Below are 22,096 nucleotides of genomic sequence, written 5' to 3' on the forward strand. Positions count from 1 at the left end.
GGTTCCTGTCTGCTCAGGAGGCGAGGACAGGGTGAGGGGGGAACGCAGGCACTCACATCTTCTCCTTGGTCCGCCTTGGAGCAGCTCCTTTCTTCCTTTCCCCTAGTGTTCAGCCTGGTGGCCGTGGTCAGGGTCACCCTTTTCCGGAGGGGGCTGCAGAAGGCCTCCCCGACTCTGACCCCAGCCCAGACACGGGTTGGGTGTCTCTTCGGTACACCTGCCGTGGAGGACGAAGGCAGGCGGGGGGCCTCGCGTGTGACTCTTGTCAGAGTTTTATTCGTTTGGAGCATGTGTAGTGATGTTACAGAGTCTGGGCCCAGGGGCTCCCCAAGCTGCAGCCTCCCCTCCTCCCTCAGGGCAGGGCCAGCCCAGGCCAAGTGGCACTCCGCAGTCCCCTTGCCACGGGCTTCTCTAAGGTAGAGATAGCGGAAGGGAAAGGCAACAGGAGAGAAAAGAGGGAAAGGAGAGGTGGTTTGTGGCAGAGTGTGGCAGGAGGCAGCCCCCTGGGGACTCCAGCACCCCAGCCCAGATGTGGTCCCAAGCCCACCTTCCCTGCCTGCTTGCAGGCCAGCCCCAAAGTTGCTACAAGAAGGGACAAACCGAGTCTGTCAGGAGGTGGCAAAGTGGGCTTGGGGGAGGTCCCCCTCCCCACACACGTTCCTAGGGGCCCTCCATGACCCAGGTTCCTGCCCTTAGCAGGTACAGAAACCATGTGGGTGCTGGAGCGGGCTGGGGCAGGGCGGGCCCCACGCTGGGGAAACGGACGCTCCTGTGGGGCAGGACAGGGAGCGAGCAAAGATTTTTGGCTTGGGCTCCTCTGGGGTTCACCCTGTGGTCTGGTATTTACAAGGGGCTCCCAGGACTACAGTTGCCTGGGGCCTTGGCAGGAGCTCTGGCTTCCCGGGCATGGCCTGTGGAGTGGGATCATCCCTCCCCACGGCCCACCCCAGCATCGGCCTGTGAAGACCGAGCCAGACCCAACAGAAAGCATGGTCTCTGAGCCGTGCCTCTGGCCCTGGCAACCCAGGACCCCAGAGAAAGGTCAGAGAAGGCGGCTGCGTCTTTGGTGCCAAGGAGAGGGGGCCTCGAGGTGGGAGGGGGGCTCTGTGAGCTGCCCCCGAGCCAGGGGTCCAGCCCGCAGGCCGGCACAGTGCCTGGCTCCCAAGCACTACCCCAGCAGAGTGTGGGCGTGCGGGCACAGAGGGGCGTGGAGCCAAGCAAAGAGAAGGCCCAGTCCGCCCGGCCCCGCCCACCCTGCCCGCAGCTCCCCGGAAGTGCGAGCCGGCCGGTCAGGCAGAGAGGCGGGAAGCAGGCTGCCGTGCAGGTGGCCGCAGGTCAGCAGTGCAGGATCTTCATGAAGGCCTTGCGGAACTCGACGTTGAAGGTGGTGTAGATGATGGGGTTCACGGCGCTGTTGACATAGCCCAGCCATGTGAAGGCGCTGTAGAGGACAGGCGGGATGTTGCAGTCACAGTGGATGTTCAGGATGTGGGTGATGAAGAAGGGCAGCCAGCAGATGATGAACACGCCTAGGGGAGAGCGCGGTGGTCAGGCTGGCCTCCAGGCCCGGGGGAGGTTGGGCAGGGCAGGCCTGCGCTCCGTGGGCATCCAGATTGGGAGCTGCAGGCCCAGGGCCCAGGAGCACTGCAGGAGGAGTCCCAGTCTCAGATTCTAGGGCTGTCACAGACACCCGTTGCCAGTGAAGGTAACTTTACTTCCCTCAGTCTTACCTTCCTCATCTGTCAAATGGGTATAATAAGACCTGCCCCACAGGGAAGGAGAATGGCTTGAAAACAAATCCACCAGGTTGACATTCAGACCAAGCTAACATTCAGACCCAAATCAGTAGAAATGGAAAGATCTACTCTACTTTCTGGTCATCTCTGAGAACAAGCCTTCCTCAGCAGTTGGAAGTGGAGCATTTGGTCATTGCTGTGGGGGACGAACAGTTTGAGCCCGAGGGACAAAAGGGAGAGTTAGATCCCTATATTGCTCAGGTTCTGTGTCCCTGTGGAGTAGACACAGGGAGCTAAGGCTCCAGAGGCTCTGTGAGGTATGCAAGGCTGACTCACTCACAAGTGACGAAGCCGAGACCTGAACTCCAGTCCGTTGAGGTCCCCCAATGGCCAGTTTCTTGCTGTGCCTTCCCCCAGCCCTTGGGGGACACCTCTTGCTACTTCCTGCTTGGGGACACTCTGACCCAGATTGAGCTCCCACCTGTTGGCTTTGTCTGACTCTGGACGTGCTGCTCAGTGTGGCAGTACTGTGAGCACACCATGTCCCACAGGAACCCAGCACGGCAGCGAGACCCCTCCAACTCCGACCTTCCTCTGTCACCCCCAGCCAGGTGATCAAGAGTCAATCCCTTAATGAATGCACACATTCACAAAAGCTGGGGAGGTAACACCTGTCCCACTCGTGTCACAGGACTGTCGAGGTCCAAGGGGAAGGTGAATGTGGAAAGGTGTCCCGTGCTGCCCTGGGTGCCGCAGGGAAAAGGCTGAGTCACAGCAGCCCCTCCTACCCCCAACCACTACATCAGTCCAGCCTTGTTTTTGACTCTGATTTTCTAGGAGACCTTTATTCAAGAGCCTTGCCTGGCTGACAGCCACATCCTCATTCAGATGGGCCTCGCCCCTCACCCAGGTCCCCTTTCTCTGTTCACAGCTCTGGTCTTGGGTGAGCTGAAGTGAACTGAATTTCCCAATTCCTCAACAAGAACAACATTCCCAGAACCGTACTGCTAACCCCTAACCCGTGTGCCCTGCTTTGCACTTTACAAAATGTTTCCACCTTTGTCTACCTTGTGACCATCACCACAACCCTGAGAGGTTATCTCTTGCTGAGGGGACTCCAGAGAGAAAAAGGACGTGTCTAGGATCTGGAGATTCTGGGGGTCACTATGGTAGACTGGTCAAGCTCACAGACTCTGAAATCAGACTCCCTGAGTTCAAATCATAGGTCTTCCCTGGTCACATCATACACCTACTCCAAACTTCAGTTTTCCCGTCTGTAAAATGAGTGTAATTTTAGAATCTACTTAACAGGGTATGTCATTGGGTGTGGCCTGCACCCGAGCAAGGGCCAGTCCCATGATCCGCCAGCCATGGTCAGGAAGGGGGGATGCCATGGAATGGAAGCCACCGTGATGGCTCCTTTCCTCAGTAATGGCTGGACAGAGCTGGGCTGGCCTGACTCACCAAGAACAATGGCGAGCATCTGGGTGGCTTTCTTCTCCTTCTGCTGGGACAGCTTCCTGCGGCTCATGGTCTTGAGAGAGGTCCGGGTTTTGCCATTGGGCATGGACTGGATCTCAAAGATCTTGGCAATCTTGGGGTGGTCTTTGGCATGCCCATTCTTCTCTGGTTTGACGGGACTGTTGGCAGTGCTGTGGAGGCCGTGGTGGGACGGGTCGGGGAGGGTCAGCTGGTGGTGGCTGGGCGGTATGGGACTGTACCGGGTCCTCTCAGGGGGGCTGGTGCTGGACAGCATCTCCATCTCCAGCTCCTGGGCTCGGCGGGCAGCCTCCTGCGCAGAGGTAGAGAGCTCCGGGTAACGGCAGGCCAGTTCTCAGGCGTTCGGCACCCAGACTCACCGGGACCCCCTCGCCCTTCCCTATACTCCTTTAGACTCCTGCCAACACCCCAGGGTCACTCTGCTGGAAAGGCAATGAACACAATCACTGGGAGGCAGGAAGGGTCTGGGTATAGGACCCAGGATCCACAGCAGTCCCTGCCTCTAGGGTCATGCCCAGCAATCTTTAAGGAACCTTAATAACCCCACAACCATGTGTGGGAGCCTACTACCCCAGCAATTCTCTCTTACTGACTGAGCCCCATGCACTGAGTGCCATGTGCCAGGCACTGAGCTGGCTACCGGGACTCCGTTCCTGCTTGACGCTCAGTGCCTGCCTCCGGGAGCCCGCGTTCTAAGTGCAGAGAGGGCCGCCTGTTCTCATTGCCAGGGTGGCCCGAGGCACCTGCACTGACACTCACACGTGGGTTCCACATGTTCCTTTTAGATGGACCTGGATACCAAAGGGCTCACCCCGGGTCCCCCGCATCTTTCCTGCCGGGCTGACCTGGAGGCCCTGCTGGGGGTCCACTCATGGCTTTCCAGGCTCTTCCCTGCCTTGGGGTCTCAGTCTGAACTTCTGAAGTGTCGCCTGGCCCTGCACCTGGGTGGTTTATCTGTGCTGCTGTCCCAGGCCCGGTCCTGAGTCCCTGTTGGGCACCCATCCCATCCAGTGACTCCCTGGCGTCCCGTCCTTGCCATGCAGGTGAATGGTGGGGGCCCTGCCTCCCAAAGACACCTTCCCTGGACTTCGTGTGGGCCCTGTGCGGGTTCCACGGCCCAGCTGGGGAGGGGACACCTGCTGCTTGGACCCTGGTGCCACAGTCATCACTGGACAGAGCCCGGGGTCTGCTCTGCATCTCTAGGCTCCACGCACAGGCTGCACTTCCCCACCAGCCCTGAGCCTGTTCTGCTCCGTCCGCTCCCCCTTCCACTCCCATGCTCAGCCTCCAGCCCCAGAACCTGCCCATAGGAATGCAGTACAGGCAGGTGGGAAGAATGGCAGAACGGCGGCGTGTGGATTCTGGGGTCTCATAGGCCTGGGCTCAAATATGCACGATCTCACTACCTAAAAGCTTTGCCTTGGGTGAGTTACCTTCCCTCTGCGAGCCTCTGTTTCCTCTTCTGTAAAATTAAAATCAGTAAGCCGAATAAGACCTAACTCTCAGGGTCGCTGTGAGGATTTGATGAGCTACTAGGAACACGGTGGGTGTTCAATGAATGGTAAGAGCCATGCTTCTTATTTTTATTATGTTATGGCTAAGTCCTCCCTCCCGACCGTCTTGGGCTGGGGATGCCTATTTGTGCCTGCAAGAACCCAGCCGTCTCGCTGCATGCCTGCCTGGGAGGTGTGCGTGGGGAGTCTGGCCCCCGCGGAAGCAACGTTGGGGAGCCTGGGAGGTGCTCCTTTGACCAGCTGGTAAGATCTCCGAGAATCTTGGCAGGTGGGTTTCCCTCGGGGCGGAAAGACTTGGCTCTGGGTCCCTGACCTGAGCACTTACCACTCTCCGCCTGTTCACTGGGAAACTGCCATTGGACTTCATGATAACGGTGCAGAGTTTCATGTCCTCGGGGTGGGTGTAGTTGCCCTGTGGAGTGAGCCAGTACACTGGTCATGATAGGCAGGGGCTGGGGACAGACACCCAGTGTGGGCTAGTCAGGCTGGAAACAGGGGCTCCCAGAAAGGCAGAGTTGGAGGGTAGAGGCCTGAGAAGGTAAGACTGAAGGCTGGTACTACAAGGAAAGATGATGGGCAGGATGAGGGACAAACAGGCCCTGGTTTTGTGGGCACATGCTAGGCGTAGTCATAATCCTTCACAGTGAATCCTCAAGACCACGCTGAGAGGTTGGCATTATGATTCCCATTTAACAGATGAGAAAACTGAGGCTCAGAGAAGTGAAGCAACTTGCCCAAGGTCACTCAGCAAAAAGGTGGGAGTGCCAGGCCTTGAAACTGATACGTCTAACCCCAAACTCTGGCTCCTTTGATGCCCTCACACTGCCTTCCTCAGGGAGGGCCGAGCAGAGGGGAGAAATCAAGAGATGTAAGGGGTGGGAACGAATGAAAAAAAAGGGGGAGGGGAGGAGGGGGAAAAAGCTGGGGAGGAGGAGGGAGGCGTGCATGGAGGGGCGGACAGGGACCATGGAAGGTAAAGGAGAGGGAGGGAAGCACAGATCGCGGACAGGGAGAGGGGCCAGAGTGAGGAAAGGACAAGTGATGGGAAAAGAAGAAGAGCCAAGGAAGGTACATTCAGACCCAGATCTCCAAGCAAAGACTTCTCCCAGGCAGCTCCTGGAGGTCACCACCTGTGGACTCAGCCCTACCCAGGTGCTGGGAAACCCTCCAGCCTAGACCGCAGTCTGTCGTGGTGTCCCTGTGTCCCCGGCCCCCAGCTGAGCATGGGCCAGCCCCGTGGGTGATGGTGGGGGGTGGGCCCTGGAGGGGAGGGGGTGTCTGAGGACCTTGAGCGGGGCCTTCAGGTTGGCCCTGAAAGCCCGGCTGCTCCGCTTCGTGTTGACCCGCTTGCGACGCCTGCGGAGGACGATGTAGATCTTGATGTAGACCAGCAGCGTGACGATGAAGGGCACATAGAAGGACACGACAGAGGAGTACACCACGAACGCGGGGTTGGCGATTATGCACTCGTTCTGGTCTGGGGGGAGGAGAGCGGAGGAGGGGGTGTCAGCAGCTCCGGGGGCCACAGCGCTGCCACCAGAGACCTTTCTGTCCTCTGTGGGACAGAGCGCAGCAAGGGGACAGAGAGTACGCCGGGGCATCTGCAGGCGCCTGGAAATGCTGGATGGACACCAGCACGTGGTGTAGACCAAAGACTGAAAAACAACCTTGAGCAAAAAAGCTAAGCTGCTTCCAAGCTTTTCCATTAATGCTCCCTCCTTAGTTCATTATTCCTTTCGCCATCCGTGAACACCCACGTGGAGCAGGAGTGTTGGGAAAAAATAACAGAAGGAAATTCTTTTAAAAGAGTAATCCCTTCTTTGCGCCCTTCCCGTCTACTTGTGGGAGGTCTGCCACCTAGGACAGGGAAACTTGGTTCTGTGTGCTGAACCCGCCTGGGCTCCAGCGTGCTTCCAAGTTCCCTTCCTGTCCGTCCTCTAACTCAGGGCCTTTCCAGATTGAGCTGAGCATATCAAGCCCTAGTCCAGCTTCTTGGAATTCCCACAAGACTTGGATGGCAAGGCTTCCCTGTATCCTGCCCCCTGACGGTCTGCAGAGGTGCTCCACACCCCCAGGGCCTCCCCCGTGAGAGAAAGCATTACATTGAGCCGGGCTGGCAGGCAGGCCCAGGACCTGCTTGGCATCAGAGGTAGGGACAGGCGCGCCACACTAGCTGCTGCTGGTTCCTACCTTCCCTGTCCCAGGTGCCTCAGGCTATACGGGGCTTGGCCAGCCCCAGGGCTGCAGCCTCCTTACACGGATACCATCGCTGAGGGTGGGGGAGCCCAGGGCTCACCCCCAGTGCATGCACACACACATACATGCATACACACATAGTTTGTGCAGCTGTCTGACTTGCTTCAACTTAATAAAGCTGAAAATGACCAGACCCCCCACCCCACCCAACCCCATCCTGCCCTGAGCTACTGCTTCTCCCTGGCCCATCCAGGTACAGTTCAGAGCCAGGCTTGGCCCGGGAGACCCAGCCTGGCCTCCGTCCTGTGTCTGCACCAGGGGTTCAGCTCCCTGGCAGTCCTGAGCTGGAGGCCAGCGGAGCCCCAGACAGACCGAGGCGAGCCTCACCTGTGTTGTTGAGTCCAAAGAGCAGCGGGCAGGAGATGGTAAAGGACAGGACCCAGACGATGGCAATCATGACGGTGACGCGGCGTTTGGAGCTGTAGCGAGTGTTGTAGAGCATGGGCATGGCCACGGCCGTGTACCTGCGAGGGTGTGGGCCAGGGGACCCTGAGTCTGGGCTGCAGGCCCAGGGACCCCTTGTTCCACAGCAGGTACACACCAGAGATGCCCTGCACCTTGGGGACTGAGAGTTGTCACCTCCATGAAGCCTACCCGGATGTAGATACCCTACATCACTCCTTTCTCCTGACCCTGCCCACACAGCCTTTGGAGCCTCATGGCTGACCAGCTACCGTTTACTCCTGGGCCCTCTTATCTATTACTCCAGTCTCCCAGCTTGGATTGTAGGGTGTCTGAGGGGCCAGGCTCTGGGTCTTTGCACCTCTGAAACCACACCTGGGCTGGGCTCCCAGAAGGTGGAAGTGTTTGCTGATGGATTGGGAGCCAGGCGCCTCAGAGCAAGAGTGAAGCCCCATTGGGTAGAAGAGAAGCACAGTAGTAATTGTTTATGGTCCCTCATACTCCTCTACCCAGCATCTCTCGAAGGGTAGCTCATCCCATGTTCCAAGAACCCCACGAGGGGAGTAGAGCCAGGGCCTCAGGGAGCCTGCGTGGCCTGTGTGTGCAAATCAGTGAAAGGTTCCAAGGCTATGGTTTGGCAAGCTGAGCATGGCCTGGGCCCCCTCAGGCCGGTGCTGGATGTGAAATTCACCCAGATGCTGCAGCCCCGCCCGGACAGGTGTCATCATCCTTGATTTCTGGACAAAGCAGGGCTGTGAGGACTTGCACACTCTGCCCAAGGTCATGTCCGTAGGAAGTGACAGAGCTAGGGCTGCAGCCAGAACTAAGAGCTTTCTTGTCTTTAGCAGTTGCTGTTTGGGTATCCTTGGTAGCCTCACTGTCTGTTGGACGGCCTGTACTCCTCTAGCCAGACACACGGGCCCCTGCACATGTGTGCGTGTACACATGTGCACACACACACACAGCATGCACAAACATACAGGCCCGCAGGCAAAGCCGTGCAGCCTCACAGGCAGAGCCTGACCCTGCAGGAGAGCTGGGGAAGCCCAACATGTGACCGGCCTGGGTCCCCCTCCCCGCTGGCTGGGCTCACCTGTCGATGCTGATAGCACACAGGTTCAGGATGCTTGCCGTGCACATCATGACGTCCAGAGTGACAAAGATGTCACAGTGAATCCTGCTGAATTTCCACTCGCCCACCACCTGGGGACAAAGCACCAGAAGGGGTGGGCAGCAGACGAGGAGATAGGCTTCGGCCCCATAGCTCGCCTCTCCTGGGGCAGATCAGGCCGCAGGCTCAGAGGGCAGTTACGGGGGTCTTGTGAGGCTCCAGCTGGGTTCTGGGGGAGAAGTGGGGCAGCAAGGGGGAGCCTGAGGCCCTTGTCCCTAGTCCCCTCTCCTTCTAGATACATAAGGTCCCTTGGTGCCAAGAACCAGGCTAGAAGAAAGATGAGCAACTTTCTACCAAGTGCCACTACTTCAAGCCTTCATTTTGCAATACAGCCATGTGATGAGCTTGCAATCCCATTCCACTGATGGGGAAACTGAGCCTCAGAAATGGGCAGTGACTTGCCCAAGGCTGGTCGGCTCAGCTTCTGATCCTGCCTGGGCCCAGGTTCCTGGGGCCGGGGTGGGGGGTGGAAGGGGGCGCAGCAGTGCCTTCAGAGCAGCACCGTGCAGAGCACAGAATCAGGGCGCAAAGAGTGTCTGTTAAAGATGACAGTGAGGACCATGGCTCTGAACTGAGAGCCGGAAGCTTCCAGCCTGGAAGCATGAACATCCCCTTCCTTAAGGACCCTACTCAATGACTCAATGACTGTCATGGCCGGCATGATCAAATGAGCCAACCTGGGGCCCGACAGAGCTCCAGCTGGGACCCATCAGCTGAGTGATTTCTCGGACCGCCCAGCTCACCTCCCATGAACCGGTGTCCGTGGTGCAGTGACCTTGCAGGGCTGCTCTGAGGGCCACATGGGAGACGTGGCGCATGGAGGACGGGACACGAGGCACGGCCCTTAGTAAGCACTCTCAAATGGAGCATTGGATGGCTAAGGAACAAACAGCCCATTTTATCCGGAGAAAAACTGAGCCCAGAGTGGAGGAAGAGGCCAGGCCAGCGGAGAAGGCACCAGGCAACTTGTTGGTGGGAGCCAGGGAGGACCTACCTCCAGGTAGACGACCCAGGGCATGACGAGCGTGGCCACCAGGAGGTCGGCCACCGCAAGGCTGACGATCAGGTAGTTGGTGGTGGTCTGTAGCGCCTTCTCGCGGGACACGGCCATGCACACCAACACGTTGCCGAAGACGATGACGAAGATGAGCAGGGTGAGCAGCATGGCGTAGTAGTTATAGTGGGGCTTGCCCACCTTGCCTTCCGACCCGTTGAAGGGCCGGCTCCAGTTGCGGCTTTCCGGATCATCATCGTACCAGGACAGGTTCAGGGGATCCATCAGGGCAGCGGGTGGCCGGGCTCTGGCCAGGAAAGACGGACACAGGGAGTGAGCAGGAGGACCTCCCCAAGTGTGCCGCCTCCCCCGGGAAGGCTCCAGGGCTAAAGCCAACCCCGGGAAGTTAGCAGCAGTCTCCAGCTTTGAGATTGTCAGCTCTGAATCTACCAATTTTCTTACAACATTGGGGCCCGCTGCCACTACGCTGCTGGCAAGTCCTTGCCGATGGCAAAACAAATGAGCAAGTGTGATTTTTTTTTTTTTAAGTATAATAGAGTAAATGAGCTTGAAAAGAGCTGGTCGTTCATTCGTCTATTCCACAAACAGTAAGCACGTCCCAGGCACCCCACACTTGAGACAAGGTAGCGAGAAGGTCCAGCTTTCAGGGGCAGGAAGAGGAGTGTGCCTTCATTCATTCTTGATTCTATAAATATGTAGTGAGCACTGTTCTATGGAGTGCTGGAAACAGGGCAGGTACAAAATACACATGGTTCTCCGGCGCACGTTCTAAAAGAAACAACAGCTAGTGAATCAAGCAATTTAATCTCTAAGCAGTGGGCACTAGGAAATGGAATGCAGGAGAGACACCTAACCTAGTTTAAGGATAGAAAGAAGACTTCCCAAGGAAGTGACGTTTGACAGACACCCAAAGGTGTGTAGGAATTGAGCAGGGGAAGAGCTGGAAGCCCAGGGAAGGGTCTCAACACAAGAAGCATCATAAGCAAATGACAGAGCGAAAGAGCAGGTGCCCAGTGGAAAGCTAGGAGGAGATTCATTTGGGTCAGCTGAAACCCAGAGGGATTCGGCATGAGTGGAACTGAGGAGGCTGCCACAGCAAGGCCCTGGAAGGCTTTACAAGGGCTGCTAGATTTGACTCAGAGGGCAGCGGGAACCACATGATCAGATATGGCTCCCAGACAGAAGGTTCCTGACCACTCTATAGAGGATGGAAGGGTGTGCTAAGCAGGTGGCAGGACAGCAGCTGGGAGGCTAGAGGAACCCGAGGAAGAGATGATGAGTTTCTACAAGAGAGCCCTGAGAAATTCCTGAAGGAGGTGTCATGTGATACAGTAAAAAGAGGAATTAGCCAGACAACAGAGACTGGGAGACATTGCAGCTAGGGGGAATACAACACAGTCCCAGACAACAACTCTATTTGGCTAAAAATGTAAGGCATGGTGGTGGGGTGGGGAATGAAACCGGAGGGCAATTCATGGCTCAGAGTGGGTCTCATAAGCTTGGGAGCCCACTGAGAGGTTGGGCACCGAGGAAAGATCACTGGGCTGGTGTTTTAGAAAAGTGGCCGCTGCAGTGTAGAGGACCCCTTGGAGGAGGCGAGGCTGTGGCTGTAATTCAGGTAAGAGAGGGTGGTCGTCTGAATGACGGTGGCAGCAATGAGAATGGAGAGGTGTTTAGCATCGGTATCTAACTTGTAAGTCAGTATCCCGGAAATTGCTCATTGTGTAGATGTGGGATGGGAGAGGGGCCGGAGCACACGAGGAGAGAAGGTGTAGAGGAAAACTGCATTTCTGCCTTGGGCTCTGGAAGAAGAAAGAGCAGGAGGCAAGAGAGCCGGAGCAGCAGACCTGAGCTGCATCGGGCACCGGTGAGCCTGACAGCCTGTGTTTGGGTTGTGATTGGAACATAACACACATAAAATACAGCTCACTTTCCTGCTAACGAAAGTGTCCCTAGTTTACATGATGGGAGGCAGCTTATCAGGAATTCAAGGCATTCCACACAAAGCACTATGCTTTCCAGGGGCTTTGCTACCCCCAAGGGATTGGAAATCCACTACTTTATGCCATTTGGGATGAACATGGTTCCAGGTCCAAATCAGGGGGGGAAGTACACCAGCTACAAGAGGTCAGAGAGGGGACTCTGAAGAAGGGTCTGCCCACCTTCTTCCACCTTCCGCCCTCATCCTCGTCTGACACACCTGCTCTGCAACTTCTCAGCGCGAGCGTGGAAGGTGTCCTACCCAGCACCACCAGTCTGGAGTCTCTGGGGAGGTCACAACGCCTAACTCCACATGGGATGGCATGAAATGACCCCCGTGCAACTCATCTTCCCACTCTAGGGTGGAGAAACCCAGTGTCGCAGCGGTGCTGCCCTCTGCAGACCCATGGCCCGTCTTCCCACTTGGAGCACACAGCACATACCCATCAGGCAACAGGGGCTCCTCCTGCTCCCTCCTGTTCTCACTCAGCACCTCTCAAGCCCGCTAGCCGTAGAGCAATGTGCCAGGCACTGAAGGGGGCCTGGAGACACAGAGGCTCCTGAACATTCTTTCTGCCTCCACGGGGCCAGTGGCCTCTGATGGAGACTCTGTGGCTTCCTTTCTAGCCCACCCCACGCCCTCTCAACACCCAACCAGACTCGTGCTTCTGCTCAAAATCCAGAACCAGCCTACGACATCGCTTCATACACCTACAGAGGGTTTGATAGTTGGCTCCAATACATATATATCACGCAATATATGTATTACCTCATTTACCCTCAAAACAACCTCTATGGCTTATAATTTATCCCCACACTACAAATGAGAAAGGTCTTTGGAAAACATTCCTTCCTTTCCCCTGCTAGCCTAGCCCCAACCCATCCTTCAATGCAAGGCTTGCACAGGAGCCTCCTTCCCTGGAGTCCATCTCAAGCACTCTCAGCTGGACCATCTCCCTCTCTCCTTGGGGGGTCCCAGAGCATCATCCCTGAGTTCCATTCTGGAACATACCCCCTCTGTGTATCTGGTTGTTTTTTCCCCCCACAATGGATTGTAAGCATCTTAAGAGTTATACCACGTCTTGCTCATGCCTCGTCGTCTTCATGGAATAAACAAATTAAAGAGCATATGCTCTTGTTTTCTGGGATCTGCAGGTAATAAGTTGTTTGCTGAACTCACTGGGAGGCTCTGTGAGTCCAACTGGGAAGAAAAGCCCTCCGCCTTGGAATGTGGGTACACAGCTAGGCCACCCGATGAGCAAGAGACAGAAGAGAAAGGCAGCCCCAAAGTACCACAGGTGTTGCATGTTGGATCCCCAGAAAGAAGACTCTGGGGAGGAAGTTAGCGCGTAGGGAATTTACTGGGGAACTTTCGTAGGATGGAGGCTTGCAGAGAAGGGCAGGGAGCGGGACTGGGCCGAGGAGAGGCTGAGTTGCTTTGCAGTCCCATCAAAGGCCGCCTCAGGTGAGCTCCTCAGAGAACCTACAGAGGTGTCCCTTCTCATAATGATCACAGGGTGTGGGCTGTCCCAGGGAAAGGATGTGACTTTGAGAGAGGCATCTTTCTTTAAGTGGGTGCCCCAAGAGGGTAGACCCGTCCTGAAATGTCAGCTGTCAGCAGGCCCAGTAGTTGGGGCGGGGAGCGGGGGGGAAGACATGTTGGTCCTGCAGGGGTCTGGGGCTCACTCTGCCACCCGTGGGCAGAGATCAGAGAGGAAACGCACAGGTCCATGGCTGGGGTGCTCATGGAGGGCTTCCTGGAGGGGCAAGAGCTTCAACGAGAATTTATAATCATGGGTCCAGTGAGATAGCGAATTGAGCATTGCCAGTCAGGGCAGGGATGGGGGTGAAGCTCTCATTCCTCTGCTTGTCAGCCTTTCTGCAGGACAAGAGTGAAGAACGAGTCCCTTCACCCAAGGCTGGAAAGGCCTCATGCATTTAATTTTCTAATTCAGTATCTATTCTAGATATTTTTTTTTTTCTGATACAAATGTAATCAATTAACATTACAGAAAGAATGGGGAAACCAAGTTAGTCCTAAATGCCTGTAGACTCTATTAATATCTTGGTGCAGGATTTTCCTCCAACCCCCAGAGCCAGCCCCTGTCCCTAGCGTGTCCGTAGCACCTTTCCACCTGGGGCCAACATGGCTCACAAGCAGGGGCCCTCTGGCTAGCTCTCAAGTCACACCAAGCAGAGCAGGAATTCAGCAAATTCAGCCCCACAGAGGAGGTACTCTGGCATGAGAGGTATCAATGTAAGATAGGACTGAGGACTGAGAAACCTGGGTCCCAATCCTAACTCCACCTTTATTCGCTCTGGGGATCTTGGCCAGACTACTTGGCTTCACTGAGCCTCAGTTTTCCCACTTGCAAAATGGGGATAAAAATTACTGTCATGAGGAGAGAGTAAGATGATGCTTGTGTGGCTGCCCAGGTAAGCTCTCAAGGACTGTGAACTTTACAAATCAAACCAAGCAAAAGAACTAAAAGAAACAAGCACTCGGACCACAAGCCTGAAGCTCCTGGAGGTGAAGTGACTAGACTGTCCAAATGCAGTCCCCTGGGGTCAGGGGTTGCCCTGGGGACCCGCTGTTATACCATGCTGCCTCCTCCGGCTTGGCCTTGGAAAGCGGGGGTCTAGATAAGGGGAGAAGGGGCCCAAGACACGGCAAACCACCCCTGGGAGGAAGGAAAGAATAAAGGCAAGGTCTATGCCTGAGCCAGGCAATACCAACTGCCATGTTTCCTAGGCTCCAAGATAGAGCTGAATGTGAGATGGACCATTGTTTAATGCACCACTAGGAAAGAAAAAACGCTATCAACCTGCAATACAGCTCTAAGATGGGCTCCACTGTACAATGCATTCTGATTTCAGAGACATTAAAATGTGTGTATGTGGAGGTGGGGGAGGTGTGCACCCTAGAATGCTTAAAATATAGCAGTCTTCTGGCAATTTCTTTGCCGGCTTTTATTCGGGACACCTTAGTACCCACTCGGCACATCCCTGCTCCAGCCACATCCCTTCCTCTTTGCTTCCAGCCCAGGGCTCCAGGAGGTGTCCCAGAAGGGTCTGTCCCACAAAGCTATGGTCTTTCTCACTCCAGGGGCTCCAGGAGGGCCCCTCAGATGCCTGTTCTTGCTTGGGCCCTCCAGCCTCTCCATCCCTGTCAGAGCTTCTGTTGGGGGTCGAGGGAGGGGGCTCCAGGTTATTCTGGCTGGTCCAAGCCTCAGAGAAGCCACGTGAGGTCAGGGCCTGCTCACAGCCTCTGGAGCTGACAATGGCCACACTGGAGAGCAGTTGGCACCCTGCGTGTACCAGGATGGTCCACATTTCTTATTCTTTTTCAAAAAGGAGACGGCTACATGTATGACCCAAGGCAAATTACCCTCAAAGGAAATTTCAGATAAATAAATTTCATATTATTTTTAAAACTTTCTGTCATCAGAACAAGAATCCCGATTTGGGGTTATGAAAATAGGGTCACCTTGCTCACCAACCTCCAGACGCCACCTCCATTCTCCTCCAGGCGGCTAGGCTAGTGGCTCACGTGTCAAACTCCTAACCAGTCCCGATCAATGAGCATTTAGTGAGGGCCAGATACATACATGGTCACTGCCATGGTCAGCAACTTAGTCCTGCTCCTAGAACAGGGATGGATGAGCTAACCTTGTTGCTAAAGATTGAAATGTGTGCCTCTCAATGTGTGCCTTGGGGAAGTCATCCCCCCAAGGGGATGGTATGGGGAGCTGAGGTCTGGATGACTTGAGGACAGCGTCAAGAGAAGGCAGCCATCTGCAAGCCTGGAAAGCAGCACTCACCAGAACCCAAGCATGCAGGCCCCTTGACCTCAGACTCCCAGCCTCCAGGACTGTGAGGAAGTTAATTTCTGTAGTTGAAGCCCCCCATCTAGGGTACTTTGTTAAAGCAGCCCGAGCTGACAGAGACCCCAGTGGGAAGAGCTGCTGTTTCTCTCCCAAAATATCACCCTCCTCTTCCATGTGCGGCGAAGCAGGGCCTCTGCTGCTCCACCAGCAGATGTTGGCAGAGGAAGTCCTCAGGTGCGCTGTGGCCTCCTAGATGACTTCTCAGCTGCCCTGGTGCAGGGGAAAGAGCTTTGGGAGCTCCATGGTGCACCCCACCCCCCACAAGCCTCGGGCCATCTTAGTGCCAGAGACCCCCCTGACCCTCATCTGTCTCCAGTACTCAGTTCAGAAGGGCAACCATCACCTGAAAGACCTTCCAGAATCATCCACTTGTTGGTCTCTTCCCCTTCCATCCAGCTCTCCTTAACATCCAGCCTTGTTCCCACCCGTTCTGCTGGTTGCTGCCCTCAGAGCCCACAGCAAAGCTTCCCAACATGGCGTCTGGAGTGAATCGAGGTGTGTGGGTTAGTTCAGTGCAAGTGGACAGTGGAGGGGGCTTTTCTAGCTTCCTGGCCTTCCGCCACTTACCCTTTGGGCTTTCCCGTGTGTGACCATTTCCTGTTTGTGCTCTCATTTGAAAATGAGCAGGCTGTCCAGGTGAGGAAGACAGGGGGCCCAGACGGAGAGCTGGGGCAGAGCTGGCCCACGGAGGCTGCCCCTGCAGTGCACCTCTCACACCACCTGCCAGAGCTGGGGCAGGGAGGGGAGGAGGGGAAGGCGGAGGCTGGCTGAAGGAGGCAGGAAGCTCTCCAGCACACCACAGCAGCCTGCAGTCCCCACAGCCTGCAAACACAAACAGCCTTTCACAAGTACTTGGAAGGAAAAAAAAAAAAAAAAACAACTTCAAAATTCCAGTTTGAGGCTGATACCCCAAACTTGGTGGGTACAGTGGCCCTTGATCCCCAGACTGGTGGGATGGGGCCAGAGGGGTCAATCCCTTAGGAAAGCCTGGGACCCAGGAGCAAAGCTGTTGGGAGGGGTGGGGTTATGTTCCCTCTCTAGTTTGATTCCATCCACCAGCAAAACTTGGGGACACAGGGCCCAGAGGTGGGGCGGGAGGAACCCTTGGCACAGTAGAAACTCCAGCAGCCTGGTTCCCCTGGTGCTCCTGGTGCTGCCTCCCCAGAAAGTTTGGCATTTGAAGGAATCAAATTGTCTAATTAAAATTTAACAATCTCTTCTCAGGTTCCATTGCTGCTGAGACACTGCTGTCTTAAACACATCATTTTCCCTTTTTTTCTGAAACTTGAAGCATTTCAATGAAGAAGAAGGGGTGGGGAGGGGAGTACTTTGCATTTGCATCTCAAAAGCAGCTTGTGGAGTGCTGGCACGGGCGGGGACTGGGGAGGGAGTGCGCAAGGGGCTCCTCCTCAAGGCCCAGGAATTCCTGCTGCCCCTGCTCCTCCACAGAGGGGTCCAAATTTGGGGGTGGGCACCTCCCGTGCCTCCTGCAGCTCCAGCAAGAGTGGGATCCGAAGGAGGGGGCGGGAAGGAGCCTCCAATCCTTCCTACAACAAAGGGAAACCCGAAGTCTTTAACTAATGCCCTGGAAGGAGAGATGGATGCTATCATCTCCAGGCTGACCCTTTCCTCACCCCTGACTCTTCCTTGGCCTCCCAGGCCCAAACAGGAAGGGTGAGCCAGGTGGTGAGGCCCTGAGTCTGGCCCAGGTGACAGTGGTCATTCTTAGGGGAAGAAACACTTGCTTTTGCCCAGGGGTGGGAAAGGGCCCAGGTAAGGTCCTGGACCTACAAATTCCTAGGGCTCAGGCATGGAGGGGGGTATCTGTTACCTCCTGGACTCCCTCCATTGTTCTTGCTTTTCTCCACCCAGAGCCTCTGGGCAGCTGTGGGGGATCAGGTTTGGACTATTTAAAGAGACCTAGGCTAGTGGGGAAGGAGGGGGGGGTGTGGTCCTAAGAACCAGGGGTGGCAGGCACCTGCTCCAAGCTTCCTCACTGCTCCCTGGAGCTAAACCTGGCCAGGCTGCCCCTTGCCTCCTGCCTCACAGCAGAGAGGAGCTGCCCTCGGGCACTCACTCAACTTCCTGTTCCCAGAGCCACAAAGCCACCAGCCTAAGTACCACTTGCTGCTCTCCCCTCCTGGGTTCCCAAGTCTCTACCCCTAACCAGGCCCAATCCTTCCACGGAGGCTCACGTTCCCATTGTCCCAGCTGACCTCGTCCTCCTGGGAACCTCCAGGACAAGCCCTTCTCCAGGGAAGCCTTCCCGAGGCTCCAGCCCTGAGCCATCGTCTGGCGGACTACGTTCACAGCACCTGTGCTCCTTAGTGGCCCTCATCAGAGCGTAATTAAGTCACTTGTCTAATTATTTGTTTAGTGTCGGTTCTTCTTGCCAACCTGGGAGCTACACCAGTGTAAGGATAACACTTATGTTGTCTTTTATTTTCCTGGCCTTCTCAATTTCCAGCATGGTGGTGGCCATGGTGAGTAAATGTCAAGGAGGCACTCATGGGAGCCAGAACCTCACTCAGGTCGAGAGGAGCCAGGCCCAGGGTCTTCTTCTGCCCTGGTTGTTATTCCTCCCCCAGATCCTTCTGGAGGGGTACCAGTAGCCTCCCCCAAGATCTCTCTCTGGCCCTCTGGGCCTGGGTCACAGAGTTGGATACCCAACTGTTTGGGGTCCATAGAGGGAATTTTCCAGTGGGGCGCACAGAGTTGCAAGCCACTGAAAGAGAGAACGCACATATGTGAAGGGGATTGAATATAGGCATGTGGGGAGGTGGGGAGACGTCAGTTCTGTGGGAAAAGGTGCAGAGAGCCTGTGGGGATGGCTTCTGGGCTCCCAGAAGGCCTGGGGGGGGGCAGCAGTTCACAGTGTCTAGATGAGGACCCCACGGAGGGAGTGACATCCCAGCAGGCCAAGGCAGCTGGAGCTGTTTCTCACACAGCACCAAGCAGCGGCCTGAATGTCGCGGAGACAGGGTGGGTCCCAAGAGATGAGAGCAGAGCATGATTGGGGCCTTCCCAGCCCTCATGCTGCCATGTTTCCCCCTCTTTCCAACATGGCCAGGTGCCCAGGCCCTGCCCAGGGGTCCCTGGGAGTATGAAGTGTCCCAAGAGGCCAGGACCAAGGAGGGCTGCAGGGCTAGCTCAGGGCTGGCCCCCTCTCCCTCTTCTAAGGTAGAGTGAGGCAGGGTCTGGAGACCCAGATAATGCAAGAAAGGAGTCTGCCTGACAGCCCCATCCCTGTGCATTTTGAAGGCTCCGTAAAAATGTCTCTTCACGAACTGTCAAAGTGTCACAAATTAATTAACTGTTAGCTGGGAGTGACTCAGTGTGGGGAGGGGGCGGGGAGCCAAGGCTCCAGTACCACTCAGCTAAGCGGGCTGGTGGTGCTATTCTCCCCGTGCGTGTGCTGCCTGCTGATTAAAAATCCTCGCAACTCAACCCCGCGCAAGGGACAGGGCAGATAGCTGGGGCAGCTCACGTGCAGAGCAGAAAATTGGCAGGTGGGAAGCAGGGTGGAGGGCGTGGGGCCCGGGGCCCCCTCCCCAAGGAAGGAAACACAGTGGGGAGAAGGAGGCCTCTACAAATTGCTCAGATCTAAATTCAGAAAGGAGCCCACAGGCTGGCACTGGGTTTTCCCCCCTTCCTTTCTCTTTTTTCCCCTTTGCAGCTCCCCCTTCCCCCTCAGGATGACAAGAATTGGGAAGTTGAGCTGGGTTTGCCCTGAGCACTGGGTCACGGAGCCCAGGAGGCAGGTACACTTAGCCAGACTCACCAGCAGGAGCCCGGAGAGGAGGGAGGGCGAGTCTCAGACCAGCCTCCTTGACCTTTACTTTAATTTCAGGAAAGAATTGAGAAAACATGCTCTTGAAAGCCAAGAGGGAGACAAATCCTGAACCTTATTGCTCTGGAAGGAGGAAAAACAGTCCTTGCTATTTGGCAGAAAATGGCTTCGCTTTATGAAAAGACACCCCTGTTCGTGAAAACAAGCGGCGGGTGAGTCCGAATAAGAGCCAGCACCCACCATCCCGCCACTGGGAGCCCTGGGGTCCCATGCCTGCCCCCCACCAACCCTTCACTGCCGCAGGCTGGCACTGGGGACTGTGGGGACACTACTTTTGCAGGAAGGAGAATGGAGCTCTTTCCCCGATGCAGGGTGAGGGAAAGGAGGCAGCAAGGTCTAACTTTATGACTCCTGCCCAAAGACCAACTGAAGGTAAAACCTCACGGCCAGGACGCAGTCAATAAGATCCAGATTGTGGAAAAATATAATAAGAGAAACTTGAATGCCGAATCGGCCAATGTAATGTGGGGAACTTACTTGAATCCCAATTCAGAGAAATCAGCTTTTTAAAGATCCCTGATGTTTCACCAGACCACTGACAATCTGAAGGGTGGATTCCGATGCCAGGAAGGAATCCCTGGGAAGGGTTCTAGAGTGTGGCAGTGGTGTTCTGGCTCATTTTTGTAGGGCCCAGATCGGGTTGCGATACACAGCCAAGTATTTACAGACGAAATTCTTTGATGTCTGGGGTCTCTTTGAAACGAACACAATGAGTTTATGGATGACTCAAAATGGGCCACACGCTGGTCGTGGTAGAAGCTGGGTGATGTCCTAGCCTTGGGTCCTCCCTTTCCCAGAGGATGGTGGCTCAGCTAGCAAGATCTAAGGTGATAAGGGACAAAGGGAATACCTGCCAAGCTCCTACTCCGAGCTTGTCACTGTGTGAAGCGCTGTGCACAGACCGTTTCCCTTCGTCCGCACCACAACCCTGTGAGACACAACATGGTTTCTGGTCCTCAGACGAAGAAAGAGGAAGAGAGAGGGGAGAAACTGGCCCGAGTTCAGCCAAGCAGGTTAGAGATACAGATCCCTCTGCCTGCAGAACCTACAGACATGGTTCCTTCAAGGGCATGGCCAGGCTCTCACCCCAACAAGCTGTTGGGTCTCAGACTGTGTCTGCAGGGCCCCAGAGGAACGGCTCACAACCTTACAAAGAGGGACATGGCGGTCCGGGCCACACGGAACTTTACTCAGAGTTCCAAGTGCCCTCAGACTACCAATGTTTTCCAGAAAACACCACCTCGGGAGTCTCTAGGGCATTGGGCTTCTCGGCCCCAGTAAGCTCCTAAAAGGACAGGACAGGCTGGATTTCAGGTAAGAGCAGCAGAGAGTGTGGCCAAGAACAGAGGTCATCCCAGGGGCTGTCTCTGGGCTCACCGCTTCAGGCCAGTCCAGGGCAGGCTGGGGTCATGGACAGAGCCCAATTTCCTCTCCCACACAATGGAAGAAGGCAGGAAGGCAGCCACAGCGATGCGCAGAGTCCTCATGGCCTGCTCTGTGCCCACCAGCACCGCGCTCCCTTTCCCCATCCCATCCCTGACCCCCACATATGAGGCTTTCCCAAGCAGCAGTGACCAGAATCCAAAGAGGAATAGCTTCTTTCCAACCCGGGAATTGAAAAGAGTCAATGCAGCCTGTTAGTTTTTTTTTTTTTTTTTTTAATCAGATAGACAGATCTGGCTTTTAATCTCACCCCCAACACTTGCTAGAGGTGCAGTCTTGACAACGCAATCACTCTGGGCCTCAATCTTCTCACCTGTAAAACGGACAAAACTCCCTCCTCACTGGAGTGGCTGGGAAATTAGCTCAGAAAATGCAAACGAAGGGACCAGTAGGTGGCAAATGCCCAATAAATGGCAGTTAATATGCTGATGACAGATGCTAGGGCCACCAGAGAGGTGGGGTTGAGCCGTGGGACAGGGTCCAGGCAATACACCAGGGCTGTGATGAGGGGTGCTAGGGGCAGGAGACCCCAATTCCTCTGTGGCCTCTCTCTGAACAATACAGAGAAACTCCAGCCATATAACACATGAAGTTCCCACCAACCAGCCTCGAGATGTTGTGGGTGCCTGGCAGGTGACTTTGGGTAAAGTCTTCTCAGCCTGTGCTATGTGGATTTACAGCAAACTTGACCCTTCCCTCTGACTCTTTGAGAAAGAGAAACCCTACTTGGCCTGTAGCCTTCCTAGTCAACTCTGAGTCTGCCCCAGCCACGAGATGCCTCTGTTCCTAAAGGTGGGGGTGGGCCAGGCACGCAGAGAGACCTGGCAGACTCTCTGAGGTTCCCGAGCAGCCATCAACCCTGGATCATCTTGTCTTAAATGTGCAGACGTCCGACCTGCAGAAGGATAATCAAGTTCCCTCGGCTGAGCCACTTCTCCAATCCTCAATTTAATAATTAACAATAATTTAATAACGAGAGCAGACATCCCCAATTTCAGCGAGAGGTAGGAGAACTGCATAAAATGGTGTGTTTCAAAGTGTCTTGCAAACTCTAAAGTCTTATGAAAATGTTAGTGTATTATGATCACCTCCACGGAGACCTTTCTCTGGTTATCTGGAAACTGATCATACCTACATTCTCATTAAAAAGCCTTGGTGCTTGCTACCATCTGATTGCTGTTTGCATATGTTCCTTGGTACCTGCTTTGCTCAGTGTCTGCCCCATCTCTCTGAGTGTCCATGAGGCCTGATGGGCAAAAGGTGTCTTAATCCTGTGTACATCCTCAGCAACTTCTGGGAAGCCTACCAGCTTAGCTGGAGTTAATGAGCATCTGCGGCGCGG

The 22,096-nt window shown here is 55.3% G+C and overlaps 1 protein-coding gene across 3 annotated transcripts in view; it reads right to left on the minus strand.

The window, feature by feature from the left end:
* Nucleotides 1-285: 285 nt before the first annotated feature.
* Nucleotides 286-22,096, minus strand: part of DRD2 (dopamine receptor D2) — a 66,744-nt gene continuing 44,933 nt past the window's right edge. For 2 of the 3 annotated variants that reach the window (XM_059181066.1, XM_059181061.1), the window contains 7 exons: nucleotides 9,574-9,880; nucleotides 8,502-8,611; nucleotides 7,334-7,470; nucleotides 6,037-6,227; nucleotides 5,076-5,162; nucleotides 3,201-3,528; nucleotides 286-1,529 (listed from right to left, as the gene is read on the minus strand). In XM_059181066.1, coding sequence (XP_059037049.1) covers nucleotides 1,336-1,529; nucleotides 3,201-3,528; nucleotides 5,076-5,162; nucleotides 6,037-6,227; nucleotides 7,334-7,470; nucleotides 8,502-8,611; nucleotides 9,574-9,858 — 1,332 coding nt within the window. In that variant the 5' untranslated portion in view covers nucleotides 9,859-9,880 and the 3' untranslated portion in view covers nucleotides 286-1,335. The remainder of the gene's footprint in view (nucleotides 1,530-3,200; nucleotides 3,529-5,075; nucleotides 5,163-6,036; nucleotides 6,228-7,333; nucleotides 7,471-8,501; nucleotides 8,612-9,573; nucleotides 9,881-22,096) is intronic. The other variant, XM_059181075.1, reaches the window with a different exon arrangement.

This window comes from Mustela lutreola, chromosome 1 (assembly GCF_030435805.1).
Source record: "Mustela lutreola isolate mMusLut2 chromosome 1, mMusLut2.pri, whole genome shotgun sequence".
Lineage (NCBI taxonomy): Eukaryota > Metazoa > Chordata > Mammalia > Carnivora > Mustelidae > Mustela > Mustela lutreola.